Source organism: Monodon monoceros, unplaced genomic scaffold (assembly GCF_005190385.1).
Source record: "Monodon monoceros isolate NGI ecotype Baffin Bay Population unplaced genomic scaffold, NGI_Narwhal_1 Super_Scaffold_6, whole genome shotgun sequence".
NCBI lineage: Eukaryota > Metazoa > Chordata > Mammalia > Artiodactyla > Monodontidae > Monodon > Monodon monoceros.
This window is the reverse complement of record NW_021703783.1, coordinates 27,670,101-27,695,669: the sequence shown is the minus strand read 5'-3', so window position 1 is coordinate 27,695,669 and position 25,569 is coordinate 27,670,101. Positions and strand designations below refer to the sequence as shown.

At 35.9% G+C, this 25,569-nt stretch overlaps 1 protein-coding gene across 3 annotated transcripts in view; it reads left to right on the top strand.

The window, feature by feature from the left end:
- Positions 1 to 25,569, top strand: part of CPNE8 (copine 8) — a 310,582-nt gene that overhangs the window by 149,441 nt on the left and 135,572 nt on the right. For all 3 annotated transcript variants that reach the window (XM_029205052.1, XM_029205053.1, XM_029205054.1), the window contains exons 7-8: positions 7,227 to 7,290; positions 23,144 to 23,247. In XM_029205052.1, coding sequence (XP_029060885.1) covers positions 7,227 to 7,290; positions 23,144 to 23,247 — 168 coding nt within the window. The remainder of the gene's footprint in view (positions 1 to 7,226; positions 7,291 to 23,143; positions 23,248 to 25,569) is intronic.

Here is a 25,569-nt window from a genome sequence, read left to right as displayed (position 1 = left end):
CCTGCTTTATCATTTTTTTTCCCACTTCCCTCCCTCTCATCCACCACTCTCATATTCCAGTTTTATATTTTTTTTCAGAGCCATCTGAGAGTAATTTGGAAACATTGTCAGAGACATTGTGCCCCCTTTCCTCTACATACTTGAGTGTGTATTTCTTTTTTAAACATTAATTTTTATTGGAGTATAGTTGATTTACAACATTGTGTTAGTTTCTGCTGTACAGCAAAGTGAATCAATTAAGTGTATATATATATATATGTATATATATATATATATACATATATATATATATCTCCGCTCATTTTTAGATTCTTTTCCCATATACATTTCCATTACAGAGTATTGAGTAGAGTTCCCTGTGCTATACAGCAGGTTCTTAATAGTTGTGTTATATATACAGTAGTGTGCATATGTCAATCCCAATCTACCAATTTATTCCTACCCCGTTTTTCCCCCTTCATAACCATATGCTTTTTTCTACATATTTGACTCTATTTCTGTTTTATAAATAAGTCCATTTGTACCATTTTTTTATATTCCACATATAGGTGATATTATGATATTTGTCTTTGTCTGACCTACTTCACTCAGTATGACAACCTGTAGGTCCATCCATGGTGCTGCAAATAGCATTATTTCATTCTTTTTTATGGCTAATATTCCACTGTATATAGGTACCACACCTTCTTTATCCACTCATCCATCGATGGACATTTAGGTTGCTTCCATGTCTTGGCTATTATAAATAGTCCTGCAATGAACATTGGGGTGCATGTATCTTTTCAAATTATGGTCTTCTCCAGATATATGCTCAAGGACTGGGATTGTTGGATCATATGGTAGCTCTATTTTTACTTTTTTAAGGAACCTCCATACTGTTCTCCAGAGTGACTCTACCAATTTGCATTCCTACCAACAATGTAAGAGGGTTTCCTTTTCTCCACACACTCTCTAGCATTTATTGTTTATAGATTTTTTGGTGGTGGCCATTCTAACTGGTGTGAGGTGATACCTAACTGTAATTTTGATTTGCATTTCTCTAATAATTAGTGATGTAGAGCATCTTTTCATGTGCTTTTTGGCCATCTGTATGTCCTCTTTGGAGAAATGTGTAGATCTTCCACCCAATTTTTTTTTTTTTTTTTCTGTATGCGGGCCTCTCACTGTTGTGACCTCTCCCGTTGTGGAGCACAGGCTCCGGACGAGCAGACTCAGTGGCCATGGCTCACAGGCCTAGCCGCTCCAAGGCATGTGGGATCTTCCCGGACCGGGGCACGAACCTGTGTCCCCTGCATCGGCAGGCGGACTCTCAACCACTGCACCACCAGGGAAGCCCCTCCACCTAATTTTGATTGGGCTGTTTGTTTATTTGATATTGAGCTGCATGAGCTGTTTGTGTATTTGGAGATTAATCTCTTGTCAGTCACTTCATTTTCTTTCTTTGATACACCTCTTAGAGCAGCCATCCCCAACCTTTTTGGCACCAGGTGCCAGTTTCCTGGAAGACAGTTTTTCCATGGACAGTGGGGGTGATGGTTCAGGCTCTAATGCAAGCAATGGGGAGTGATGGGTAGGGCAGATGAAGCTTCAGTCTCTCACCCACTACTCTCCCCTTGCTGTGGGGCCCGGTTCCTAACAGGCCACGGGCCAGTACCAGCCCACAGCCTGGGGGTTGGAGACCCCTGTCCTAGAGTAATGAAAATAAAAGTAAACAAATGGGACCTAATTAGACTTTAAAGCTTTTGAACAGCAAAGGAAACCATAAACAAAGTGAGTGTGTATTTCTTAATAAGGGTGTTCTCTTACAGAATCACAATATGATAATCAAAATTAGGAAACTTTACATTGAAGTTATCTAATCCACATTCCATATTCAAATTTCAAAAGTTGTCGCAATTTTTGTAGCTCTATATCCCCAGTCTAAAACTTAATCAAAAATTTTACATTGAATTTAGTTGTCCTAATTTTTAGTCTCTTTTAACCTAGAACAGTTACTCATCTTTTCTTTGTCTTTTTATGCCTTGCCTTGTTTTTAATAAGAACTTTAGATTTACAGAAAAATTGTGAAAATCCTACAGAGAATTTTGTATATCCCTCACCCAGTTTCCTCTAACATTAATATCTTAGGTTAACATGGTATACTTGAAAAAACTAGTATAACAATGTTGATACAACTACTAAACTACAGACTTTACTTGAATTTCACTTGTTTTTCCACTACTGTCATTTTTCTATATCAGAATTCACTTCAGGATACCTCTTTGCATTTAGTCATCCTATCTTCTAGTATCCTCTGTTATGTGACAATTTTTAAGTCCTTCCATGATTTGGATGACTTTGGCCGTTTTGAGAAGTACTAGTCAGATATTTTGTAGAATGTTCTTCAAATTGGGGTTGTTTGATATTTTTCTCATGCTTAGATTGGTTTTACAGGTTTGGAGGGGAAGACTACAGTGGTGAAATGCCCTTCTTATTACATCATATCAGTGGTACATGATATCAATGTGACTTATCACTGGTGATTGTTAACATTGATCACTGACCAATGTGGTACTTACCAGGTTAAAATTGCTCAACATAATGATGTATCTGTCCTTTTGTTGTATGGTTAGTTCTTTATATATTTTGGAACTACAATGTTAGATGCATATAGTATTGAGATTATTGTATCTTCCTAATTAATTGAACCTTTATTATTACACAGTAATGATTTCTGGCAGTCTTTTTTAAATTTAAAATTTACATGTTTGCTATTAATGTAGGTACACTGGTTTTCATTAGGGTTAGTTTTTTTTTTTTTCCTTTAGTGTATCTTTCCATTCTTTTCTTTTGAATATTCTAAATTCTTAAATTCTAATGTCTGTTGTAAATAGCTATGTATGAATTTTATTTTTTATACAGAATGACAGTCTTTGTTTCTAATCTGTAGCGTTTAGTTCATTAACATGTACTTTTGTAACTGTTGCTCTGGATTTATTTCAATCACTTATTTAGTGCTTCTCATGTGCTTCACACTTTTTTTTCTTTAGTTTCTTTTGAATTGGTTATATTTTTAAAACACCATTTCACAATCTTTCTTTTTTAACCTTTAGATTACAAAGTCCTTAAAAATTGTAGTTTCCTAGGAATTTCTGAATTTACCTAATTTATCAAATTCTATTTACTTTAAAGAATCTTTTACTTTCCTCCTTAAAATCTTTAAGATTTTAACTTAAATCCTCACCCTCCTGATCAATGCTATCATTATTATTTGTATTTTTTATTTTAGTTTATAACATTACTATTATTGATTTTCTTATCAATAATATTCATTAAGATTTTAAGTCAATATTTATTAAGGTTTTTCGTATTTACCACTTCCCTTATTTTTTTTCATTCATCTCATGTTTGATCATTCTCCTTAAGTTTGAAGTCCATCCTTTAGAAATTCCTCAAGAAAATGTGCTTGGCTGTAAATTCACTCAATTCTATTTTGTTTTAAAATACCTGTAGTTCATACTTGTTCTTAAAAGAGATATACTATATAAAATCCTAGAGTGATAGTTACTTTCTTTCAAAATCATTCAAGATATTTTTTCAATTGTCTTATAGCTTCCAATGTTCCTTCTGAGTAGTCAGCTCTTAATTTAACATTCTTATCTTTGTAGGTTATCTGTCTTTTCTCTCTGGCTCCTTTGAAAATATGCCATTTTAGCTCTGGTGTTTTGACATGTCCTTAATATGTGTATAGGTATAAATGTACTTTTATTTATGCTGCTTGAAATTCATTGGACTTTTTGAATCTGGAAATTGATGTTTCTCAACAGTTCTAGCAGTTTCCTGGCCATTCTCTCTTCAAATATTGCATCTCCTCTATTCATTTTTTCTTCTCCTTCTGGACCTCTGCTTAGATGTACATTAAAACTTTTATCTTTTCCCTCCATGTCACTAAACCTCTTTGCAATTTTTCCCATATCAGCCTCTCCATGCTGCATTAGTGATAAATTCTTTATATCCATCTTTCAGTTCACTAATTCTTCTGCTGTGTATAATCTGCTGTTAAATCCATCTACAGTCTCTACATTATTTCTAGAAGTCCTATTTTTTTCTCCATATATTCTTGATTATTTTATAGTTCTTTGCTAGTTCCTCATATTTCCATTCTTCTCTATATATTATGTATATTATGCATACTTACATTGTGTATATTATGCATAATATTTTTAGGGTTCTACATCTGTGTTAGATTCTGCAGCCTGCTTTTTCTGGAGACTTTAAAACATGGTACATTTTTTCTTTAGGGTTTTGAGATATTTTAGAATAAGCTCATACATATTTTTAAACTTTTAATGTGATAGTATTTTGAGATTTAGTTTGAAGGCAAATTCTTCCAGAGAGATTTTGTACTTACCAACTAACTGTGATCACTTGAATTAAGCTGAATTCTTGGTTTGAAGTTTGTAATTGCCTAGGTAGTTAAAATTAAGGCAGCAAGCCTGGTTAAGGTCTGAATTATTAGGATACATTTTTTCTCTTTCATTAATCACCACATTTTAAGGCATGGATTTATTTTGTGGCTCCCTCCAAAGTAAATGTTTATATCTAATTTATGCTACATTCAGGCAATATAGTCATTGTGATCTAAGCTTTATGCTATGAGTTGTTTATTTATTGAATTCTCCACCTTGTGAGTACTCCCTCACATTTTTTTTTTTTTGGTCTCTCATCTTTATGCTCTAAGGATCCATAAATTAATACAACCATTATGGAGAACAGTATGGAAGTTCCTTAAACAGCTAAAAATAGAACTACCATATGATCCAGCAATCCCACTACTGGGCATATACCATGAGAAAACCATAATTCAAAGAGGGACATGTACCACAATGTTCGCTGCAGCTCTATTTACAATAGCCAGGACATGGAACCAACCTAAACGTACATTGACAGATGAATGGATAAGGAAGATGTGGCACATATATGCAATGGAATATTACTCAGCCATAAAAAGAAACAAAACTGAGTTATTTGTAGTGAGGTGGATGGACCTGGAGTCTGTCATACAGAGTGAAGTCAGAAAGAGAAAAACAAGTACCGTATGCTAACACACACATATATAGAATCTAAAAAACAAACCAAAAAAATGGTACTGATGAACCTAGTGGCAGGGCAGGAATAAAGATGTAGACATAGAGAAAGAACTTGGGAACACAGTAGGTGGAGGGGGAAGCTGCAGTGAAGTGAGAGTAGCATTGACATATATACACTACTGAATGTAAAATGGTTAGCTAGTGGGAAGCAGCAGCATAGCACAGGGAGATCAGCTTGGTGCTTTGCAATGACCTAGAGATGTGGGATAGGGATGGTGGGAGGACGGCTCAAGTGGGAGGGGTTATGAGGATATATGTATCCATATGGCTGATTCACTTTGTTGTACAACAGAAACTAACGCAGTATTGTGAAGCAATTATACTCCAATAAAAACCTATTAAAAAAAAAAGCCCAAGATTAAACTCTCCAGGGTTTACCTCTGTTTGTCTTTCTGGCTTTCCATCTTCAGTTTCTAATTGGTTCTTACTTTTCTTGCCAGGTTATTGGAGCATTTATAAATACGTTTTGCAAATTTTATTCAGTATTTTAAATTATTTTCAGGTAGATGCTCAGTCAGGGTGTTTTAGCTTGCTGTAATGCTGAGAGTGTAAATCTTGTGATTCACAAATAGAAAAAAAGAAGAAAAAAGTACAGCTGGATTAGAAAAATTAACTGATTACTGACAATGGAGGGATGCTAAAAATGATGTATGTATTTTCTTCAAATGACAGTTATTATCTGCATTGCCACCTGCAGTTGGTGCATATGCAAGTTCTCCCAACACAACCGGTACTGGAGAGCGTCATCTCTTTCAATGACTGATAACTTAAGACGTGTAAAATTGCACCCCATTGTTATTTCAGTAAGAATCTTCTTTTTTATTGTGACCAGTCTACTAAATGCTTATCCACTTATTAAATTTTGTTTTGCATTAAGAAAAAGATGTGTTTAATATTCTATGAAAAAACATGCAAAGATAAATTAATTGATCTCTTAGTCATAAAGACCTGGAGAAAATGTCACATACAAACTGGCATAGATTATTGGAGTTGAATCATATTCTTAAGGACAAAAACACTTGTTTGGCTCTAATTCCACAATTTGTAGTTCCTAGGAAAAACAGAAGAGTCTGAGCTATGATTAGTGATAGGACAAAAGAAGCATGAAGTATACCTTTAGAGCATTAGGATTACTCTTTGGAAGCTTCTCTTGGACTTGTCTCTGTATTCCCTCAGGTAAAGCAGGAAACCATGCACATACCTTGCATTATCCTAGTGCACTTTGCTCTTGGTGTCAGCTGGAAGCTATATGAGCATAAATATTGCATAGACGTTTAGAAAGAAAATTGGGTGGAAGTTTTGCTTTGCTTAATTTTGCTTACGTATTATATGTTTTCCTAATATATTGAGTGCCTGTTATGTATAGATATTTAAATCTGTCGGTTTACAAGAGGTTTATAACATGAATTTTGCTCTTATAGAGCTTATAATCAACTTGGGGAAAGAAGGGTAAAAAATATGTGCTTGTAACAATTTAGTAATAATTAAATGCTAAACCTGTGGTACTGACTTTAATGTCAATAGGAGCACAGAAAAGGCCAAGTTTTGTGTAAGGTTGACTGGGATAAGTGTTCCTGGAACAAGTAAAACTTCCTCTGGGGATGTAGAAAGTTTGGGGCAGAATAGGGAAGAGTTTAACACACTATGGTATGCCAAGTTGTGGGAATTGGCACAGAGCAAAAATAAGCCCAAATAAATAACCATGTTGAAGGAAGAAAGAAATATTGAAAACCAAGATTAGGAATACGTTTTAATCACATAATAGAAATCTTAGAAGTCATGGGAGAATATTTTATATTATAGATACTACATTATATTATATTAATTATATATGATAGACAGTGTGAAGCTATTGAAGATTCTTGGGCAAAGGACTGACATGTTGAAAGTGCTCAAAGTTTAGCTTTATCAATAAATGTGGATCTATAGGATAAACTCAAATTTGAAACTAGGAATATATTTTGTTAGAGCCCACCTATTAGTAGTATGCTTTTTGTTTGGTTATATAAAAATAAAATATGTATTTAATATTCATTTATATTATATACTATTAATATAAAATATCATTGTATTTAAGTATGCTTTTTGTTGTTTTAGAGGAATTCCAGGGAAGAAATGTGGTACAATCATCCTTACAGCAGAGGAATTAAACTGTTGCAGAGTAAGTAAATATTTCTTTGAATGAAAAAGTATTTCCAATACTTCTTTGAAATGATAATTCTCAAACTATACTTAAATGATTTTTCTTGAGTAGTTTTAGCAAAAGATAATTAAAACTACATTATATAATTCTAAATTCATAAAATATCATTTTAGATACTTAGTACTTTAACCAGAGAGACTACATTCTATAGTCCAAATAGGATAATCAGTTATTTTAACAGTCTTTTTAATGAATAGAAATTATTAAAATAAAACCTAATGGTAGTATCATTTGGGGGGGCATTAATTTAAGGAATTGTCAATTGTGTCAACCAATTCAGTTCTTGCAAAAATTTGAAGATTTTATGTGTGATCCTGAAGGAATATTTCTAGTCACTTGACTGTAACCATTTTGTGTAACATACTTGTTTTTCTGTATTTCTAATTGAATAAATTCAATATTCATATATGGTCTCATGTTTTCTTAGCTTGGGAAGCTCACATTTGTAGAAATAACCAGCTACCACTCCAGCTAAGAGTATAGTGACATAGAGTGCATATTCATTAATCTTAGAAAACTGCTATTTTTAGTTATGATTTGGTGATCTAATCATCTTTCATACTTCTCGTCTCTGAATTTGTATATGTATATGGTAATCTGTGTTTGTATAATGAGGGAGGAAAGAGAAAAAGAAGTTCAAGGTCAGTAAGATGCATGTTCTTTATTGTGACATTAACATGCTATTCTGTCAAAATCTTGATATTAAGATTATTTTGTATACATATGCTAATGAAGAAATTATTATGAGTTCTAATTCAAAATAGAACCAAGATATCAAGGTCATAGATTGAGTATTGCCAGGCTGCATCTTAAACATCTTCTGCTTTCAATTCTGTTGTTTTGCCTGGAGGAACAAGAAAATTATAAAGCTTCCATGCAAATGAAGTAGAATATGTTACTTAGTGATCCAGAGGCATTTTCACTATTCTTTATACTAATAAAGTTTTAAAAACATCTGGAATTATCTTTTAATATTACTTATTAATAGTATTAATATTATTTACATATTTCTCACACTTAGAAATTATATATCTAATATTTTTAAATTGTTTAGAATCTTGATCTAACTTCAATTATGTATCCTACGTTCTGATTCTTAGCTACAGACACTGATAATCAACATCATTAAAATAATCATTGAAATAATATTATTATGCTAATATAGTAGAAGAGACAAGTGTGTTCAAAGCAATGATCATAGTTAACTTCAGACAATGCCTTTTAAATGTGCATTTTATGGTACTTTAAAAATATCATGCATTATCACTTAGAATTTGGAATGAAGTAATTTTATTTCAATTTGACATTATACAAATTGACACTTATTTTCTTGAAAACACATTACCATTTGTTAGCTTGAGCATAAACTTTGGAATCAGGACACCTAAATTTCAGTATTATCTCTTTCACTATTCAGCTGAGTGAAATTTTTTGGAGCTTTAATTTCTGCATTTGTCAACAGCTAAAAGTTTTTATACAGGCATACCTCATTTTATTGTGCTTCACATATATTGCATGTTTTACAAATTGAAGGCCTGTGGCAGCCCTCTGGTGAAGAAGCCTATCAGCACCATTTTTCCAACAGCATTGCTCACTTCTAGTCTCTGTGTCACATTTTGCTAATTTTTGTACACTATCAAATTTTTTCATTATTATTACATTTGTTATGGTGATCTGTGATCAGTGATCTTTCATGTTACTATTGCAATTGTGTTTGGGCACCACAAAATTAATAAATGTGTGTGTGCTGACTGTTGCACCAACTAGCCATTCCCCTGTCTCTTTCCCTCTGCTCAGACATCCTTATCCTCTGAAATGCAGCAATATAGAAATTAGGCCAATTAATATCTCTATAATGGCCTCTAAGCATTTAAGTGAAAGGAATATTCACACATCTCTCACTTTAAATCAAAAGCTAGAAACGATTAAGCTTACTGAGAAAGGCATGTCGAAAGCCAAGCTGAGATAGGCTGAAAGCTAGGCCTCTTGGGCCAAACAGTTAGTCAAGGTTGTGAAGGCAAAGGAAAAGTTCTTGAAGAAAATTTCACATTCTACTCCAGTGGACACACATATGATAAGAAAGCAAAACATCCTTATTGCTGATATGGAGAAAGTTGTAATGGTCAGGATAGAAGATCAAACCCGCCACAACATTCCCTTAAGCCAAAGCCTAATCCAGAGGAGGGCCCTAGCTCTCTTAAATCCTATGAAGGCTAAGAGAGGTGAGGAAGCTGCAGAAGAAATGTTCAAAGCTAGCAGAGGTTGGTTCATGAGGTTTAAGGAAAGAAACTCTGTCCATAACATAAAAGTAGTACAGGTGAATCTGCAGGTGCTTATATATAGAGAAGTTGCAGCAAGTTATCCAGATGTGCCAACTAAGATAATTAGTAAAGGTCACTGCACTAAATAACAGGTTTTCAATGTACATGGAATAGCCTTATATTGGAAGGAGACACAATCTAGGACTTTCATGGCTAGAGAGGAGAAATCAGAGCCTTGCTTCAAAGTTTCAAAGGGCAGGCAGACTCTCTTTGCTTGCAGCTAGTGACTTTAAGGTGAAGCCAATGTTTATTTACCATTTAGAAAATCCTTGGGCCGCTGAGAATTCTGTTAAATTTGCTCTGCCTGTGCTGTATAAATGGAACAACAAAGCCTGGATTATATCACATGTTTACAGCATGGTTTACTGAATATTTTAAGCCCACTGGTGAGACCTACTGCTCAGAGAAAAATGATTCCTTTCAAAATATTACTACAAAGCTACAGTAAACAAGACTGTATGGTACTGGCACAGTAACAGAAATATAGATCAATGGTACAGGATAGAAAGCCCAGAGATAAGCCCACGCACATATGGTCACCTAATTTATGACAAAGGAGGCAAGAACATACAATGGAGAAAAGACAGCTTCTTTAATAAGCAGTGCTGGGAAAAGTGGACAGCTACATGTAAAAGAATGAAATTAGAACACTACCTAACAGCATACACAAAAATAAACTCGAAATGGATTAAAGACCTAAATGTAAGACTGGACACTATAAAACACTTAGAGGAAAATCACTCTTTGACATAAACCACAGCGAGATCTTTTTTGACCCACCTCCTAGAGTAATGAAAATAAAAACAAAAACAAATGGGACCTAATTAAACTTAAAAGCTTTTGCACAGAAAAGGAAACCATAAACAAGACGAAAAGGCAACCCTCAGAGTGGGAGAAAATATTTACAAACAAAGCAACAGACAAAGGATTAATCTCCAAAATATACAAACAGCTCGTGGAGTTCAATATCAAAAAAACAAACAACCCAATTAAAAATTAGGCAGAAGACCTAAATAGACATTTCACCAAAGAAGACATACAGATGGCCAAGAGGAACATGAAAAGATGCTCATCACTGATTATTATTAGGGAAATGCAAATCAAAACTACAATGAGGTATTACACTGGTCAGAATGGCCATCATCAAAAAATCTAGAAGTAATATATGCTGGAGAGGGTGTGGAGAAAAGGGAACCCTCCTGCACTGTTGGTGAGAATGTAAATTGATACAGCCACTATGAAGAACAGTATGGAGGCTCCTTAGAAAACTACAAATAGAACTACCATATGACCCAGCAATCCCACTACTGGGCATATACCCTGAGAAAACCATAATTCAAATAGAGACATCTACCCCAGTGTTCACTGCAGCACTATTTACAATAGCCAGGACATGGAAACAACCTAAATGTCCAACAACAGATGAATGGGTAAAGAAGATGCAGCACATATATACAATAGAATATTACTCAGCCATAAAAAGGAATTAAATCAGGTCATTTGTAGAGACATAGATGGACCTAGAGTCTGTCATACAGAGTGAAGTAAGCCAGAAAAAAACCCCAAATATCATATATTAACACATATATGTGGAATCTAGAAAAATGGTACAGCTGAACCTATTTGCAGGGCAGGAACAGAGACATAGACGTAGAGAACAGACATGTGGACATGGGGGGAAGGGGAGGATGGGACCAATTGGGAGACTAGGATTGACATATATGCACTACCATGTGTAAAGTAGATAGCTAGAGAGAACATGCTGTAAAGCACAGGAAGCTCAGCTCAGTGCTCTGTGACGACCTAGATGGGTGGGATGGGGGTGGGGCGTGGGAGGGAGGTCCAAGAATGACAGGATATAGGTATACATATAGTTGATTCACTTTATTGTACAGCAGAAACTAACACAACATTGCAAAGCAATTATACTCCAATACAAAAATAAGTTAAAAACACAAAACAAAACAAAAACATTATTGCTCATTGACAATGCACCTGGTCACACAAGAGCTCTGATGGAGATGTACAAGATTGATGTTGCTTTCATGCTTGCTAACACAACACTCATTCTTCAACCTGAGGCTCAAGGAGTAAATTCGACTTTCAAATCTTGTTATTTAAGAAATAATACATTTCCTAAAGCCACAGCTGCCACAGATAGTGATTTCTCTGATGTATCTGGGCAACGTCAATTGAAAACCTTCTGGAAAGGATTCACCATTCTAGATGACGTTAAGAACATTCGTAGGGAGAAGCCCAAATATCGACATTAACAGGAGTTTGGAAGAAGTTGATTCCAACCCTCACAGATGGATGACTTTGAGGGGTTTAAGACTCCAGTGGAGGAAGTAACTGCTGATGTTGTGGAAATGGCAATAGAATTAGAAGAGTAAGTGGAGCCTGAAGATGTGACTGAATTGCTGCAATCTCATGATAAGACTTAAACGGATGACAGGCTGCATCTTATGGATGAGTAATGAAAGTGGTTTCTTGAGATGGAATCTACTGGTGAGGATGTTGTGAAGATTGTTGAAAGGACAACAAAGGATTTAGAGTATTACATAAGCTTAGTTGACAAAGCCACAGCAGGGTTTGAGTGGGTCGACTCTGATTTTGAAAGAAGTTCTAACTATGGGTTAAATGCTATCAAACAGCATTGCATGCTACAGAGAAATCAATCCTGAAAGGACAAAGCAATTGATGGGGCAAATTTCATTGTCTTATTTTAAGAAATCGCTACAGCCACCCCAACCTTCAACAACCACCACCCTGATCAGTCAGCAGCCGTCAACATCGAGGCAAGACTCTCCACCAACAAAAAGATTGTGACTCACTGAAGGCTCAAATGATAGTTAGCATTTTTAGCAGTTGAGTATTTTTAAATTAAAGTATGTACATTGCTTTCTTAGACATAATGCTATGCACACTTAATAGACAACAGTATTATCTCCTCTAGATGGTTACTTTGCAGAATTAAAAATGGGCCATATTTGAGAAATGACTAAATTATAAATTTATACAAATGTGTATTTTCAGTGTGGTAATCTTAATTATCTCAACCACAGTTTATTTCAAATGCAAGTTTTGTGATATATCTTGTCAAATTCTAGAGTAAGAATTAAAGTAATTTTGAAGTCATATTGGAAATGTTTCTTCACTCAGTATTTTTAAGGTAGCTTGAAATTGTCCGCAAAGAATATTTTTCATTCTGATTGATTGATTCAAAAATATTCACAAAATGTATAACGTGCTAGTCCCTGGAAAGGAAGCTTGGAATACAATGGCAAGAAAAACCAACAACAAGCAGCCCTTGTCCTTTTCTCTAAAAAACATGTAGTTTGTGGAAAAGACGGGCATTAATCAGATGACTGTATAGGTAAATATTTCAAGATGTGTTCTAAGTGATAAATATGAGAGCGTACCATGGAGAATCATAATTTATATTGGGTGGAGGTAACTCCGGGACTCTTTGAGAAAATCGCATTTTAGCTTAGACCCAAGTAATGGTTTGTCAGCCAAAGGGTAAGATTTCCAACAGAGCACACAGCTTGTATAGGGCCCAAAGAGGGAAAGAGTGTGCCTGGTGTGTGTTAGTTAGCAAGGGGATGGGAGTGGGGGAATGATTGAGCTAAAACTTTGCCAGATAATGGTGGAAAAGGCTGCTCAGAGTTTGTTTGGTGTTGGGCTTTTGTAGACAATGTTAAAGATTCTGTGTTTATCCTAAATGCAAGGGAAAGCCTTGAGTAATTTTAAGTTATGAACAAAATTAATTTCTTTGATGTTTTAAGTCCATTACTCTCTCTGCTGAATGGAGAATCGATTGGATAGGTCCAAGAAGGTGGATCTATGGATTGGATAGGTGGAAGAGGGAGAAAGGAATAAATGCCAATGTGCATGTCCAGGTGAGAGAAGAGGTTGGCTTGGACTAAGATGGTGCCTGTGTAGCTGGATTGAAGATTTGAGAAATTTTTTAGAGATAGAATTATGCAGCTTGATGATTGATTGGATAAAAGGTCAGGAAATGGAAGAGTCAAGGACAACTTCCTTGAGCACTTTGGGTGGATGATGAGTCACTTATTGAGTTGGGAAAAATTACTGGAGAAACAAGTTTGATTTGAACTTGTTAGAAATGCCTCTGAACATTTAAGTGGATTTCTTCAATAGGAAGTTTGTTGCACTGGTGTGGAGTATTAAAGAAAGGTCTTAAAATTCTCTCAGGGTGTCATTAAGCATAAGAGTTAAAAAAAAACAAAAAAAAAACCAAATGTAATGATGCTTGTATATTTCTAGAAGTAGTAAATGCTTGTTTTTTCCCCAGAAATTAGACTTGTTTTGTGTTTGATAGAGGTGGAATCTCTCCTAAGTTATTAACCTGAGTAATTACAAAAAACATTTTCCCCAAGTTTATATCACTTGGTTCATTGAAAGAAATTTTTTCTCTTGAGTCAGTTATTCATTTTGCAAGCCTTATGAAATATAATTTGAAAAACTACAATTTGGTGTTACATTTACCAGTGATCATATGAAAATTCATGTTTAAATAATATTTAGTCTCTTTGAAGTTTTAGTCAGCATTTATTTGAAATATACACATTTCAGGATTCTACTATGTATTTTAAGTACCTCAGAATGTTTTATGGTAATTTGTGTTTTGTTTTAGGTGCTTTGGAAAAATGTCTTAAAGGAGTGATTTATTTCTGTGGCAAGAACAATAAAAAAAATTTGCACTTAAAAAAAAAAGAACAATGTCTTTGTCCCATGTTCTTGGAAAACCACATTCTCCTAAGGGCATTTTAATATATGTGAAGATGCTTAATAAGTATTTCTGAACTCTGGAAAATGAAGTGGTGAATTAACATTTTCACTAAGTAATATTTAAAACACTGACTTCTTGATTTAATGTGAATTACTTTGAACCTCCACCTGCTTCAAAAATTGTTAACATCTCCTTTCAGTTAAAAAAACGAAACAAATCTAAAATACTGATTTTAATTTTTAAATTACTATATAATTTATACTCTTTAAATATTGCTTATCCTCATTGAATAATGTTTAACTTCCTTGATTTATGATACCTCATCTTGTTTACCTTTAAGGTAAATCATGTAGGTTATGAGTGCTTCAGTCTATAAATTGATAAAAATGATTGGTTTGACAAAATAATATATAAATAAGTGATTTAAATTACAGGTGAAAATGAAAGTGATTTACTTTACTTCAAGCAATATATAATATGTTATTTTGAAATGTAGTTATTTAGAAATTGTGGTACACTTTTATATAATTAAGAAGGAACCTTTATTTCCCTTTAGATAGCAAACTGTATTGCCAGTCTGGATCTGTCTTTTGCTTCATCTAATCATCTAATGAATCTCAACATCTAATACATGGTAGATACATAGTAAATGCTTAGTAAATATTTCCTTAGGAAATTAAAAAAAACTTTCTAAAACTATGCACCTGAATAACTGAAGATACAAATAAACATCTTGTATTAAAATATTGGGTACATAGAATTAACCAGTTTAATAGTACTTTTCTTGGGCAGGAAATGTTGAACGGTTTTAACAAGTAATGATTCTGTGACTAGAACAAAAACTTCCAGGAGTCAATTTTTTAGTCTTATAGTCCTTTAAAAACAATTTTATGTTGTCTGGAATTCTCCCACATTTGGCCATTTGTATTAAAATGGAAAAATTTGTTTTCTTGTCAAGACTTGCTTGTGATCTGCAGTTTCTAGTTATTTTTCACCTGTTATTATTTTTAACATCTTTATTGGAGTATAATTGCTTTACAATGGTGTGTTAGTTTCTGCTTTATAACAAAGTGAATCAGTTATACATATACATATATTCCCATATCGCTTCCCTCTTGCGTCTCCCTCCCTCCCACCCTCCCTATCCCACCTCTCTAGGTGGTCACAAAGCACCGAGCTGATCTCCCTGTGCCATGCGGCTGCTTCCCACTAGCTATCTATTTTACATTTGGTAGTATATATATGTCCATGCCACTTTCTTACTTTGTCACAGCTTACCCTTCCCTCTCCCCATATCCTCAAGTCCATTCTCTAGTAGCTCTGTGTCTTTATTCCCATCTTACCCCTAGGATCTTCATGAACTTTTTTTTCCCCCTTAGATTCCATATATATCTGTTAGCAGATATATATCTCTTCCTGACTTACTTCACTCTGTATGACAGACTCTAGGTCCATCCAACTCACGACAATTCAATTCCGTTTCTTTTTATGGTGGAGTAATATTCCATTGTATATATGGGCCACATCTTCTTGATCCATTCATCCGATGAAGGACACTTAGGTTGCTTCCATGTCCTGGCTATTGTAAACAGAGCTGCAATGAACATTTTGGTACATGAGTCTTTTTGAATTATGGTTTTCTCAGGGTATATGCCCAGTACTGAGATTACTGGGTCGTATGGTAGTTCTATTTGTAGTTTTTTAAGGAACCTTCATACTGTTTTCCATAGTGGCTGTATAAATTTACATTCCCACCAGCAGTGCAAGAGTGTTCCCTTTTCTCCACACCCTCTCCAGCATTTATTGTTTCTAGATTTTTTGATGATGGCCATTCTGACTGGTGTGAGATGATATCTCATTGTAGTTTTGATTTGAATTTCTCTAATGATTAATGATGTTGAGCATTCTTTCATGTGTTTGTTGGCACTCTGTATATTCTCCTTGGAGAAATGTCTATTTAGGTCTTCTGCCCATTTTTGGATTGGGTTGCTTTTTTGTTATTGAGCTGCTTGTAAAGTTTGGATATTAGTCCTTTTGTCAGTTGCTTCATTTGCAAATATTTTCTCCCATTCTGAGGGTTGTCTTTTGGTCTTGTTTATGGTTTCCTTTGCTATGCAAAATCTTTTAAGTTTCATTAGGTCCCATTTGTTTATTTTTGTTTTTATTTCCATTTCTCTAGGAGGTGGGTAAAAAAGGATCTTACTGTGATTTGTGTCATAGAGTGTTCTGCCTATGTTTTCCACTAAGAGTTTGATAGTGTCTGGCCTTACATTATGTCTTTATCCATTTTGAGCTTATGTTTGTGTATGGTGTTAGGGAGTGTTCTAATCTCATACTTTTACATATACCTGTCCAGTTTTCCCAGCACCACTTATTGAAGAGGCTGTCCTTTTGCCACTGTATATTCCTGCCTCCTTTATCAAAGATAAGGTGACCATATGTGCGTGGGTTAATCTCTGGGCTTTCTACCCTGTTCCATTGATCTATCTTTCTGTTTTTGTGCCAGTACCATACTGTCTTGATTACTGTAGCTTTGTAGTTTAGTCTGAAGTCAGGGAGCCTGATTCCTCCAGCTCCGTTTTTCATTCTCAAGATTGCTTTGGCTATTCGGGGTCTTTTGTGTTCCATACAAATTGTGAAATTTTTTGTTCTAGTTCTGTGAAAAATGCCAGTGGTAGTTTGGTAGGGATTGCATTGAATCTGTAGATTGTTTTGGGTAGTCGAGTCATTTTCACAATGTGGATTCTTCCAATCCAAGAACATGGTATATCTCTCCATCTATTTGTATCATCTTTCATCAGTGTCTTATAATTTTCTGCATACAGGTCTATTGTCTCCTTAGGTAGGTTTATTCCTAGATATTTTATTCTTTTTGTTGCAGTGGTAAATGGGAGTGATATCTTAATTTCACTTTCAGATTTTTCATCATTAGTGTTTAGGAATGCCAGAGATTTCTGTTCATTAATTTTGTATCCTGCTACTTTAACAAATTCATTGATTAGCTCGAGTAGTTTTCTGGTAGCATCATTGGGATTCTTTATGTATAGTATCATGTCATCTGCAAACAGTGTCAGCTTTACTTTTACTTTTCCGATTTGGATTCCTTTTATTTCTTTTTCTTCTCTGATTGCTGTGGCTGAAACTTCCAAAACTATGTTGAATAAGAGTGGTGAGAGTGGGCAACCTGGTCTTGTTCCTGACCTTAGTGGAAATGCTTTCAGTTTTTCACCATTGAGGACGATGTTGGCTGTGGGTTTGTCATATATGGCCTTTACTATGTTGAGGAAAGTTCCCTCTATGCCTACTTTCTGCAGGGATTTTATCGTAAATGGGTGTTGAATTTTGTCACAAGCTTTCTCTGCATTTATTGAGTTAATCATATGGTTTTTCTCCTTCAATTTGTTAATATGGTGTATCACGTTGATTGATTTGCGTATATTGAAGAATCCTTGCATTCCTGGAATAAACCCCACTTGATCATGGTTTATGATCCTTTAAATGTGCTTTTGGATTCTGTTTGCTAGTATTTTGTTGAGGATTTTTGCATCTATGTTCATCAGTGATATTGGCCTGTAGTTTTCTTTCTTTGTGACATCTTTGTCTGGTTTTCGTATCAGGGTTATGGTGGCCTCGTAGAATGAGTTTGGGAGGTTTCTTCCCTCTGCTATATTTTGGAAGAGTTTGAGAAGGACAGGTGATAGCCCTTCTCTAAATGTTTGACAGAATTCGCTTGTGAAGCCATCTGGTCCTGGGCTTTTGTTTCTTGGAAGATTTTTAATCACAGTCTCAATTTCAGTGCTTGTGATCAGTCTGTTCGTATTTTCTGTTTCTTCCTGGTTCAGTATTGGCAGGTTGTGCATTTCTAAGAATTGTTCATTTCTTCCAGTTTGTCCATTTTATTGGCACAGAGTTGCTTGTAGTAATCTCTTATGATCTTTTGAATTTCTGCAATGTCAGTTGTTACTTCTCCTTTTTCATTTCCAATCCTATTCACTTGACTCTTCCCCCATTTTTTCTGGATGAGTCTGGCTAATGGTTTATTAATTTTATTTATCTTCTCAAGGAACCAGCTTTTAGTTTTATTGATCTTTGCTATCATTTCCTTCATTTCTTTTTTCATTTATTTCTGAACTTATCTTTATGATTTCTTCTGCTAACTTTGGTTTTTTTTTTTTCTTCTTTCTCTAATTGCTTTTGGTGCAAGGTTAAGTTGTTTATTTTAGATGTTTCCTGTTTCTTAAGGTAGGATTGTATTGCTATAATCTTCCCTCTTACAACTGCTTTTGCTGCATACTATAGGTTTTGGGTTGTTGTGTCTCCACTGTCATTTGTTTTTACATATTTTTTGATTTCCTCTTTGATTTCTTCAGTGATCACTTCGTTATTAAGTAATGTATTGTTTAGCCTCCATGTGTTTGTATTTTTTACAGATCTTTTCCTATAATTGATATCTAGTCTCATAGCATTGTGGTCAGAAAAGATACTTGATATGATTTCAATTTTCTTAAGTTTACCAAGGCTTGATTTGTGACCCAAGATATGATCTGTCCTGGAGAATGTTCCATGAGCCCTTGAGAAAAAAGTGTATTCTGTTGTTTTTGGATGGAATGTCCTATAAATATCAATTAAGTCCATCTTGTTTAATGTATCACTTAAAGCTTGTGTTTCCTTGTTTATTTTCATTGTGGATGATCTGTCTGTTGGTGATAGTGGGGTGGTAAAGTCCCCTAATATGATTTTGTTACTGTCGATTTCCCCTTTTATGGCTGTTAGCATTTGCCTTATGTATTGAGGTGCTCCTATGTTGGGTGCATAAATATTTACAATTGTTATGTATTCTTCTTGGATCAATCCCTTGATCATTATGTAGTGTCCTTCTTTGTCTCTTCTAATAGTCTTTATTTTACAGTCTATTTTGTCTGATATGAGAATTGCTACTCCATCTTTTTTTTTTTCCTGTACGCACACCTCTCACTGTTGTGGCCTCTCCTGTTGCAAAGCAAAGGCTCCGGACGCACAGGCTCGGCGGCCATGGCTCATGGGCCCAGCCACTCCACAGCATGTGGGTTCTTCCCAGCCCGGGGCACGAGCCCATGTCCCCTGCATTGGCAGGCATACTCTCAACCACTGCACTACCACAGAAGCCCTCCAGCTTTCTTCTTATTTCCATTTGCATGGAATATCTTTTTCCATCCCCTCACTTTCAGTCTGTATGTGTCCCTAGGTCTAAAGTGGGTCTCTTGTAGACAGCATATATATGGGTCTTGTTTTTGTATCCATTCAGCCAATCTGTGTCTTTTGGTGGGAGCATTTAATCCATTTATGTTTAAAGTAATTATCGATATGTATGTTCCTATTCCCATTTTCTTAAGTGTTTTGGGCTTATTATTGTAGGTCTTTTCCTTCTCTTGTGTTTCCTGTCTAGAGATGTTCCTTTAGCATTTGTTGTAAAGGTGGTTTGGTGGTGCTGAACTCTCTCAGCTTTTGCTTGTCTGTAAAGGTTATTATTTCTCCCTCAAATCTGAATGAGATCCTTGCTGGGTAGAGAAATCTTGGTTTTAGATTTTTGTCCTTAAATATGTCCTGCCAGTCCCTTCTGGCTTGCAGAGTTTCTGCTGAAAGATCAGCTGTTAACCTTATGGAGATTCCCTTGTGTGTTATTTGTTGTTTTTACCTTGCTACTTTTTTCCTGTATGCGGGCCTCTCAGTGTTGTGGACTCTCCCATGCATAACACAGGCTCCGGATGCCCAGTCTCAGCAGCCAGGGCTCACGGGCCCAGCCAGTCCGCAGAATGTGGGATCCTCCCAGACTGGGGCACGAATCCGTGTCCCCTGCATTGGCAGGCGGACTCTCAACCACTGCGCCACCAGGGAAGCCCTACCTTGCTGCTTTTAATATGTTTTCTTTGTATTTAATTTTTGACAGTTTGCTTAATATGTGTCTTGGCATGTTTCTCCTTGGATTTATCCTGTATGGGACTCTCTGTGCTTCCTGGACTTGATTAACTATTTTCTTTCCCATATTAGGGAAGTTTTCAACTGTAATCTCTTCACATATTTTCTCAGTCCCTTTCTTTTTCTCTTCTTCATCTGGGACCCCTACAATTCGAATGTTGGTGCATTTAATGTTGTCCTAGAGATCTCTGAGACAGTCCTCAGGTCTTTTCACTCTTTTTTTTAATTCTGCTCTGCAGTAGTTATTCCATTATTTTATCTTCGAGGTCTCTTATCCATTCTTTTGCCTCAGTTATTCTGCTTTTGATCCCTTCTAGCCTGTTTTCAATTTCACTTATTGTGTTGTTCATCATTGCTTGTTTCCTCTTTAGTTCTAGGTCCTTGTTAAATGTTTCTTTTATTTTCTCCATTCTGTTTCCAAGATTTTGGATCATCTTTACTAGCATTATTCTGAATTCTTTTTCAGGTAGACTGCCTCTTTCCTCTTCATTTTTTAGGTCTGGTGGGTTTTTATTTTGCTCCTTCATTGGCTGTGTGTTTTTCTGTCTTCTCCTTTTGCTTATCATACTGTGTTTGTGGTCTCCTTTTTGCAGGCTGCAGGTTCATAGTTCCTGTTGTTTTTGGTGTCTGTCCCCAGTGGCTAAAGTTGGTTCAGTGGGTTGTGTGGGCTTCCTGGTGGAGAGGCCTAGTGCCTGTGTTCTGGTGGATGAGGCTGGATCTTGTCTTTCTGGTGGGCCAATCCACATCTAGTCATGTGTTTTGGGGTGTCTGTGGCTTTATTATGATTTTTGGCAGCCTTTCTGCTTATTGGTGGCATTGTGTTCCTGTGTTGCTGGTAGTTTGGCATAGGGTGTGCAGCACTGTAGCTTGCTGGTTGTTGAGTGAAGCTGGGCATTGGTGTTGAGATGGACATTTCTGGGAGACTCTCGCTGTTTGATATCATGTGGAGTTGGGAGATCTCTTGTGGACCAGTGTCCTGAAGTTGGCTCCTCCTCCTCAGAGGCACAGCACTGACTCCTGGGTACAGCACCAAGAGCCTTTCATCCACGCGGCTCAGAATAAAAGGGAGAAATTAGAAAGTATGAAAAAAGAGAATAAAATAAAATAAGGTAATATAAAATAAAATAAAGTTATTAAAATAAAAAATAATTATTAAGAAAAAAAATTTTTTTAAGTAAAAACAACAATAAAAAAAGGACAGACAGAACCCTAGGACAAATGGTGAAAGCAAAGCTATACAGACAAAATCTCACACAGAAGTATACACATACACACTCACAAAAAGAGGAAAAGGGGAAAAAGTAATATATTTTGCTCCCAAAGTCCACCTCATCAGTTTGGGATGATTCATTGTCTATACAGGTGTTCCACAGATGCAGGGCACATCAAGTTGATTGTGGAGATTTAATCCGTTGCTCCTGAGGCTGCTGGGAGAAATTTCCCTTTCTCTTCTTTGTTCACACATCTCCCAGGGTTCAGCTTTGGATTTTTCCCCGCCTCTGCGTGTAGGTCACCGGAGGGCGTCTGTTCTTCACTCAGACAGGACAGGGTTAAAGGAGCAGCGATTCAGGGGTCTGGCTCACTCGGGCCAGGGGGAGGGAGGGGCACAGAGTGCGGGGCAAGCCTGCGGCGGCAGAGGCCATCATGACCTTGCACCAGCCTGAGGCATGCATGTGTTCTCCCGGGGAAGTTTTCTCTGGATCACGGGCCCCTGGCAGGGGCGGGCTGCACGGGTTCCCGGTAGGGGAGGTGTGGAAAGTGACCTGTGCTTGCACACAGGCTTTTTGGTGGTAGCAGCAGCGGCCTTAGCATTTCATGCCCATCTCTGGGGTCTGCGCTGTTACCCATGGCTCGCGCCCATTTCTGGAGCTCCTTTAAGCAGCGCTCTTAATCCCCTGTCTTCCCGCACTAGGAAACAAAGAGGGAAGAAAAGTCTCTTGCCTCTTCGGCAGGTCCAGACTTTTTCCTGGACTCCCTCCCGGCTAGCCGTGGTGCACTAACCCTTTCAGGCTGTGTTGCCGCCACCAGTCCTCTCCCTGCCATCTGACCGAAGCCCGAGCCTCAGCTCCCAGCCCCCGCCCACCCCAGTGGTGAGCAGACAAGCCTCTCGGGCTGGTGAGTGCTGGTCGGCTCCGATCCTCTGTGCGGAAATCTCTCCGCTTTTCTCTCTGCACCCTTGTTGCTGTGCTCTCCTCCGTGGCTCCGAAGCTTCCCCCCTCCACCACCCGCAGTCTCCACCCGGGAAGGGGCTTCCTAGTGTGTGGAAACCTTTCCTCCTTCACAGCTCCCTTCCACTGGTGCATGACCTGTCCCTACTCTTTTTTTGTGTGTGTGTGATACGTGGGCCTCTCACTGTTGTGGCCTCTCCAGTTGCGGAGCACAGGCTCCGGACTCACAGGCTCAGCAGCCATGGCTCACGGGACTAGCCACTCCGCAGCATGTGGGATCTTCCCAGACCAGGGCATGAACCCGTGTCCCCTGCATTGGCAGGCAGACTCTCAACCACTGCGCCACCAGGGAAGCCCCTGTCCCTACTCTTTTGTCTCTGTTTATTCTTTTTTCTTTTGCCCTACCCATGTACGTGGGGAGTTTCTTGCCTTTTGGGAGGTCTGAGGTCTTCTGCCAGTGTTCATTGGGTGTTCTGTAGGAGTTGTTTCACATGTAGATGTATTTCTGATGTATCTGTGGGGAGAAAGGTTATCTCCACGTCTTACTCTTCCGCCATCTTCTCCCTCTCCTTCACCCAGGTTTTGAGCTGTTTTATTAATTTTGTTTGTAGGATGCTGTTCTGATGCAATTTTGTGCGAACAAATTGGACAAGAAGGACTTCTTTGGAAAATCAGATCCTTTTCTTGTATTTTATCGAAGTAATGAAGATGGCAGGTAGATTTATCTTTTATGAATTTTAAGGCTATTATAACTATGACTTTATCAGTTTTTCTCAGATATTCATATTAAATTGATAAACAGTTAAATATTTTGGTAATCAAAAAATTGATTTGATTTTTTATTCTCAATAATAATGTGTAACTTTATAGGCATTTAATGTTTTTTTGATATTTATAATGAATGATTTTCAGCTTCATAGAAACATTTCCTCTTTACTTTTCCTAAAATTATATTATTGCCTTAATAGAATGGATGATTTATATGTTTGTGGAAAGCTAAAATTATGAAACTAAAGTATTTTGTTATAGAATTGAACGCTTAAGCCAATTTCTTGGAGAAGAATATGGAGTTTAGGGGTTGCTTTTTATTCTACAGGGTTTTTTCAATGATATCTAACATTCAGGAAAATTTTTCATTACCCTCTAGTAATTTGAATATTTTACCAGTTATGATTAGACTGGTTTCTTTGTGATTTGAAAATGTATTATAGAGTTATAATTTATTTTATTTTTTTATTGAAGTATAGTTAATATACAATATTATATGAGTTACAGGTGTACAATATAGTGATTCACAAGTTTTAAAGATTACACTTCATTTATAATTATTTTACAATATTGGCTACATTCCTTGTATCGTACTATATCCTTGTAGCTTATTTTATACAAAATAGTTTGTACGTCTTATTTCCCTACCCCAACATTGCTCCTCCTCTCTCCTCTTTCATCACTGGTAACCAATAGTTTGTTCTCTATATCCATGAGTCTGCTTCTTTTTTCTGATATTCACTAGTTAGTTGTAGTTTTTAGATTCCACATATAAGTAATATCATACAGTATATGTCTTTCTCTGTCTGACTTATTTCTCGTAGCATAGTATCCTCTAAGTCCATCCATCTTATTGCAAATGGCAAAGTTTTCATTCTTTTTTATTGTCTGAGTAGTATTCCATTGTACAGAGTATAATACATATGGCTCTACCATGAAATACATTTTATTGTTATCTTCTATGATTCTTATTGTATTGTCAGTAGTAATGAAAAAGTTTAGTGGTTAAATTTATGAGCTAAATGAGGTCCTGCTGCCTAGGTGTAAACCGTGACCCTGCTACTTAATAGCTGTGGGACCATAGGCAAGTTTTTAAACTCATATGACACTCAGTTTCCTCATCTGTAAAATGGGCTATGATCATAGTTATCTCCCAGGGCTGTTGAGAGTATCAAATGAGTTACTACACAAAAATCATCTAGAAGCTTCCCTAACATAAGAATTATGTTAGCTGTTATTATTATTATTATCTTATGGTATAATGTTTCCTCTTCTGTTTTCCTTAACTGTGCATAATAAAATATTAGCTAAAGAGAAAATGTCATTTGGAGATTAAAATTAGGGGAATAGAATATAAAAAAAAATGTAACCTACTTCACTTATATATGAAATTATACAACATGTTAATGTTATGTAATAAGTATAAAATGGTACATAAAAATAGAAAGTTTGCTATTTAAAGTGATTATACTGAGCAATATAAAATGAAGCTTAACATAGTGTATGAATTTTGCTGATGCAGCTACTGGGCAACTGTTGGTTATTTTTGTTGTGGTATCATATGGTTGGATTTTGCATGCTTCTTTTCTATTTTGGTGGTAAAAATGTTAGAGTAGCATTTGTATCTGAACACTAATTTACCCATGTGAAAAATATTGGACAGTGGATAAAATAATCATATTTTCCAGTCATTTAACAGTTAGGAAAAAAGCTAAAGAATTGTTCAAATTTTCTTGAATTAAAAAGTTCTTATGTTTCCTCCTGTTTGAATGACTTATTTCCTGAATTTTCTATTTTATTCTTACTAGTTTTCTTAGAAATATTTGTTGTACAATTATAGAATTTCAGTCTATCATACATTTAATGCTCCTTGTAAGAGATATATTACAAAATTTATTATGCTTATAAAAATGGTATTAACTTGTTGATTAAATAAAATATAAATATTGAGTGCAACTTATCCAAAAATCTCAAATCATTTAAAAATAACTATTGCTAAAATTTTGTGAATCTCATTTCAGAAAACTTTCCACTTGCATATACACACAGAAAATAGTTTGCCAGCTAGATCCAAATATATATATTATATGTATTAATGTATTAATATACATATGTTTTGTTCTGATGAGTTTTTAATGAATAAAAATGCTTTTACTCCTCAATTTTTATGTGTGTCTTTGTAACTGCAAAGACTTTATCTTCATTTTTAAGATGTATTTGAACACGGAGCTACTTCAGAAATTGCTTGTTGCCTAGTGGTTGAGGCTCA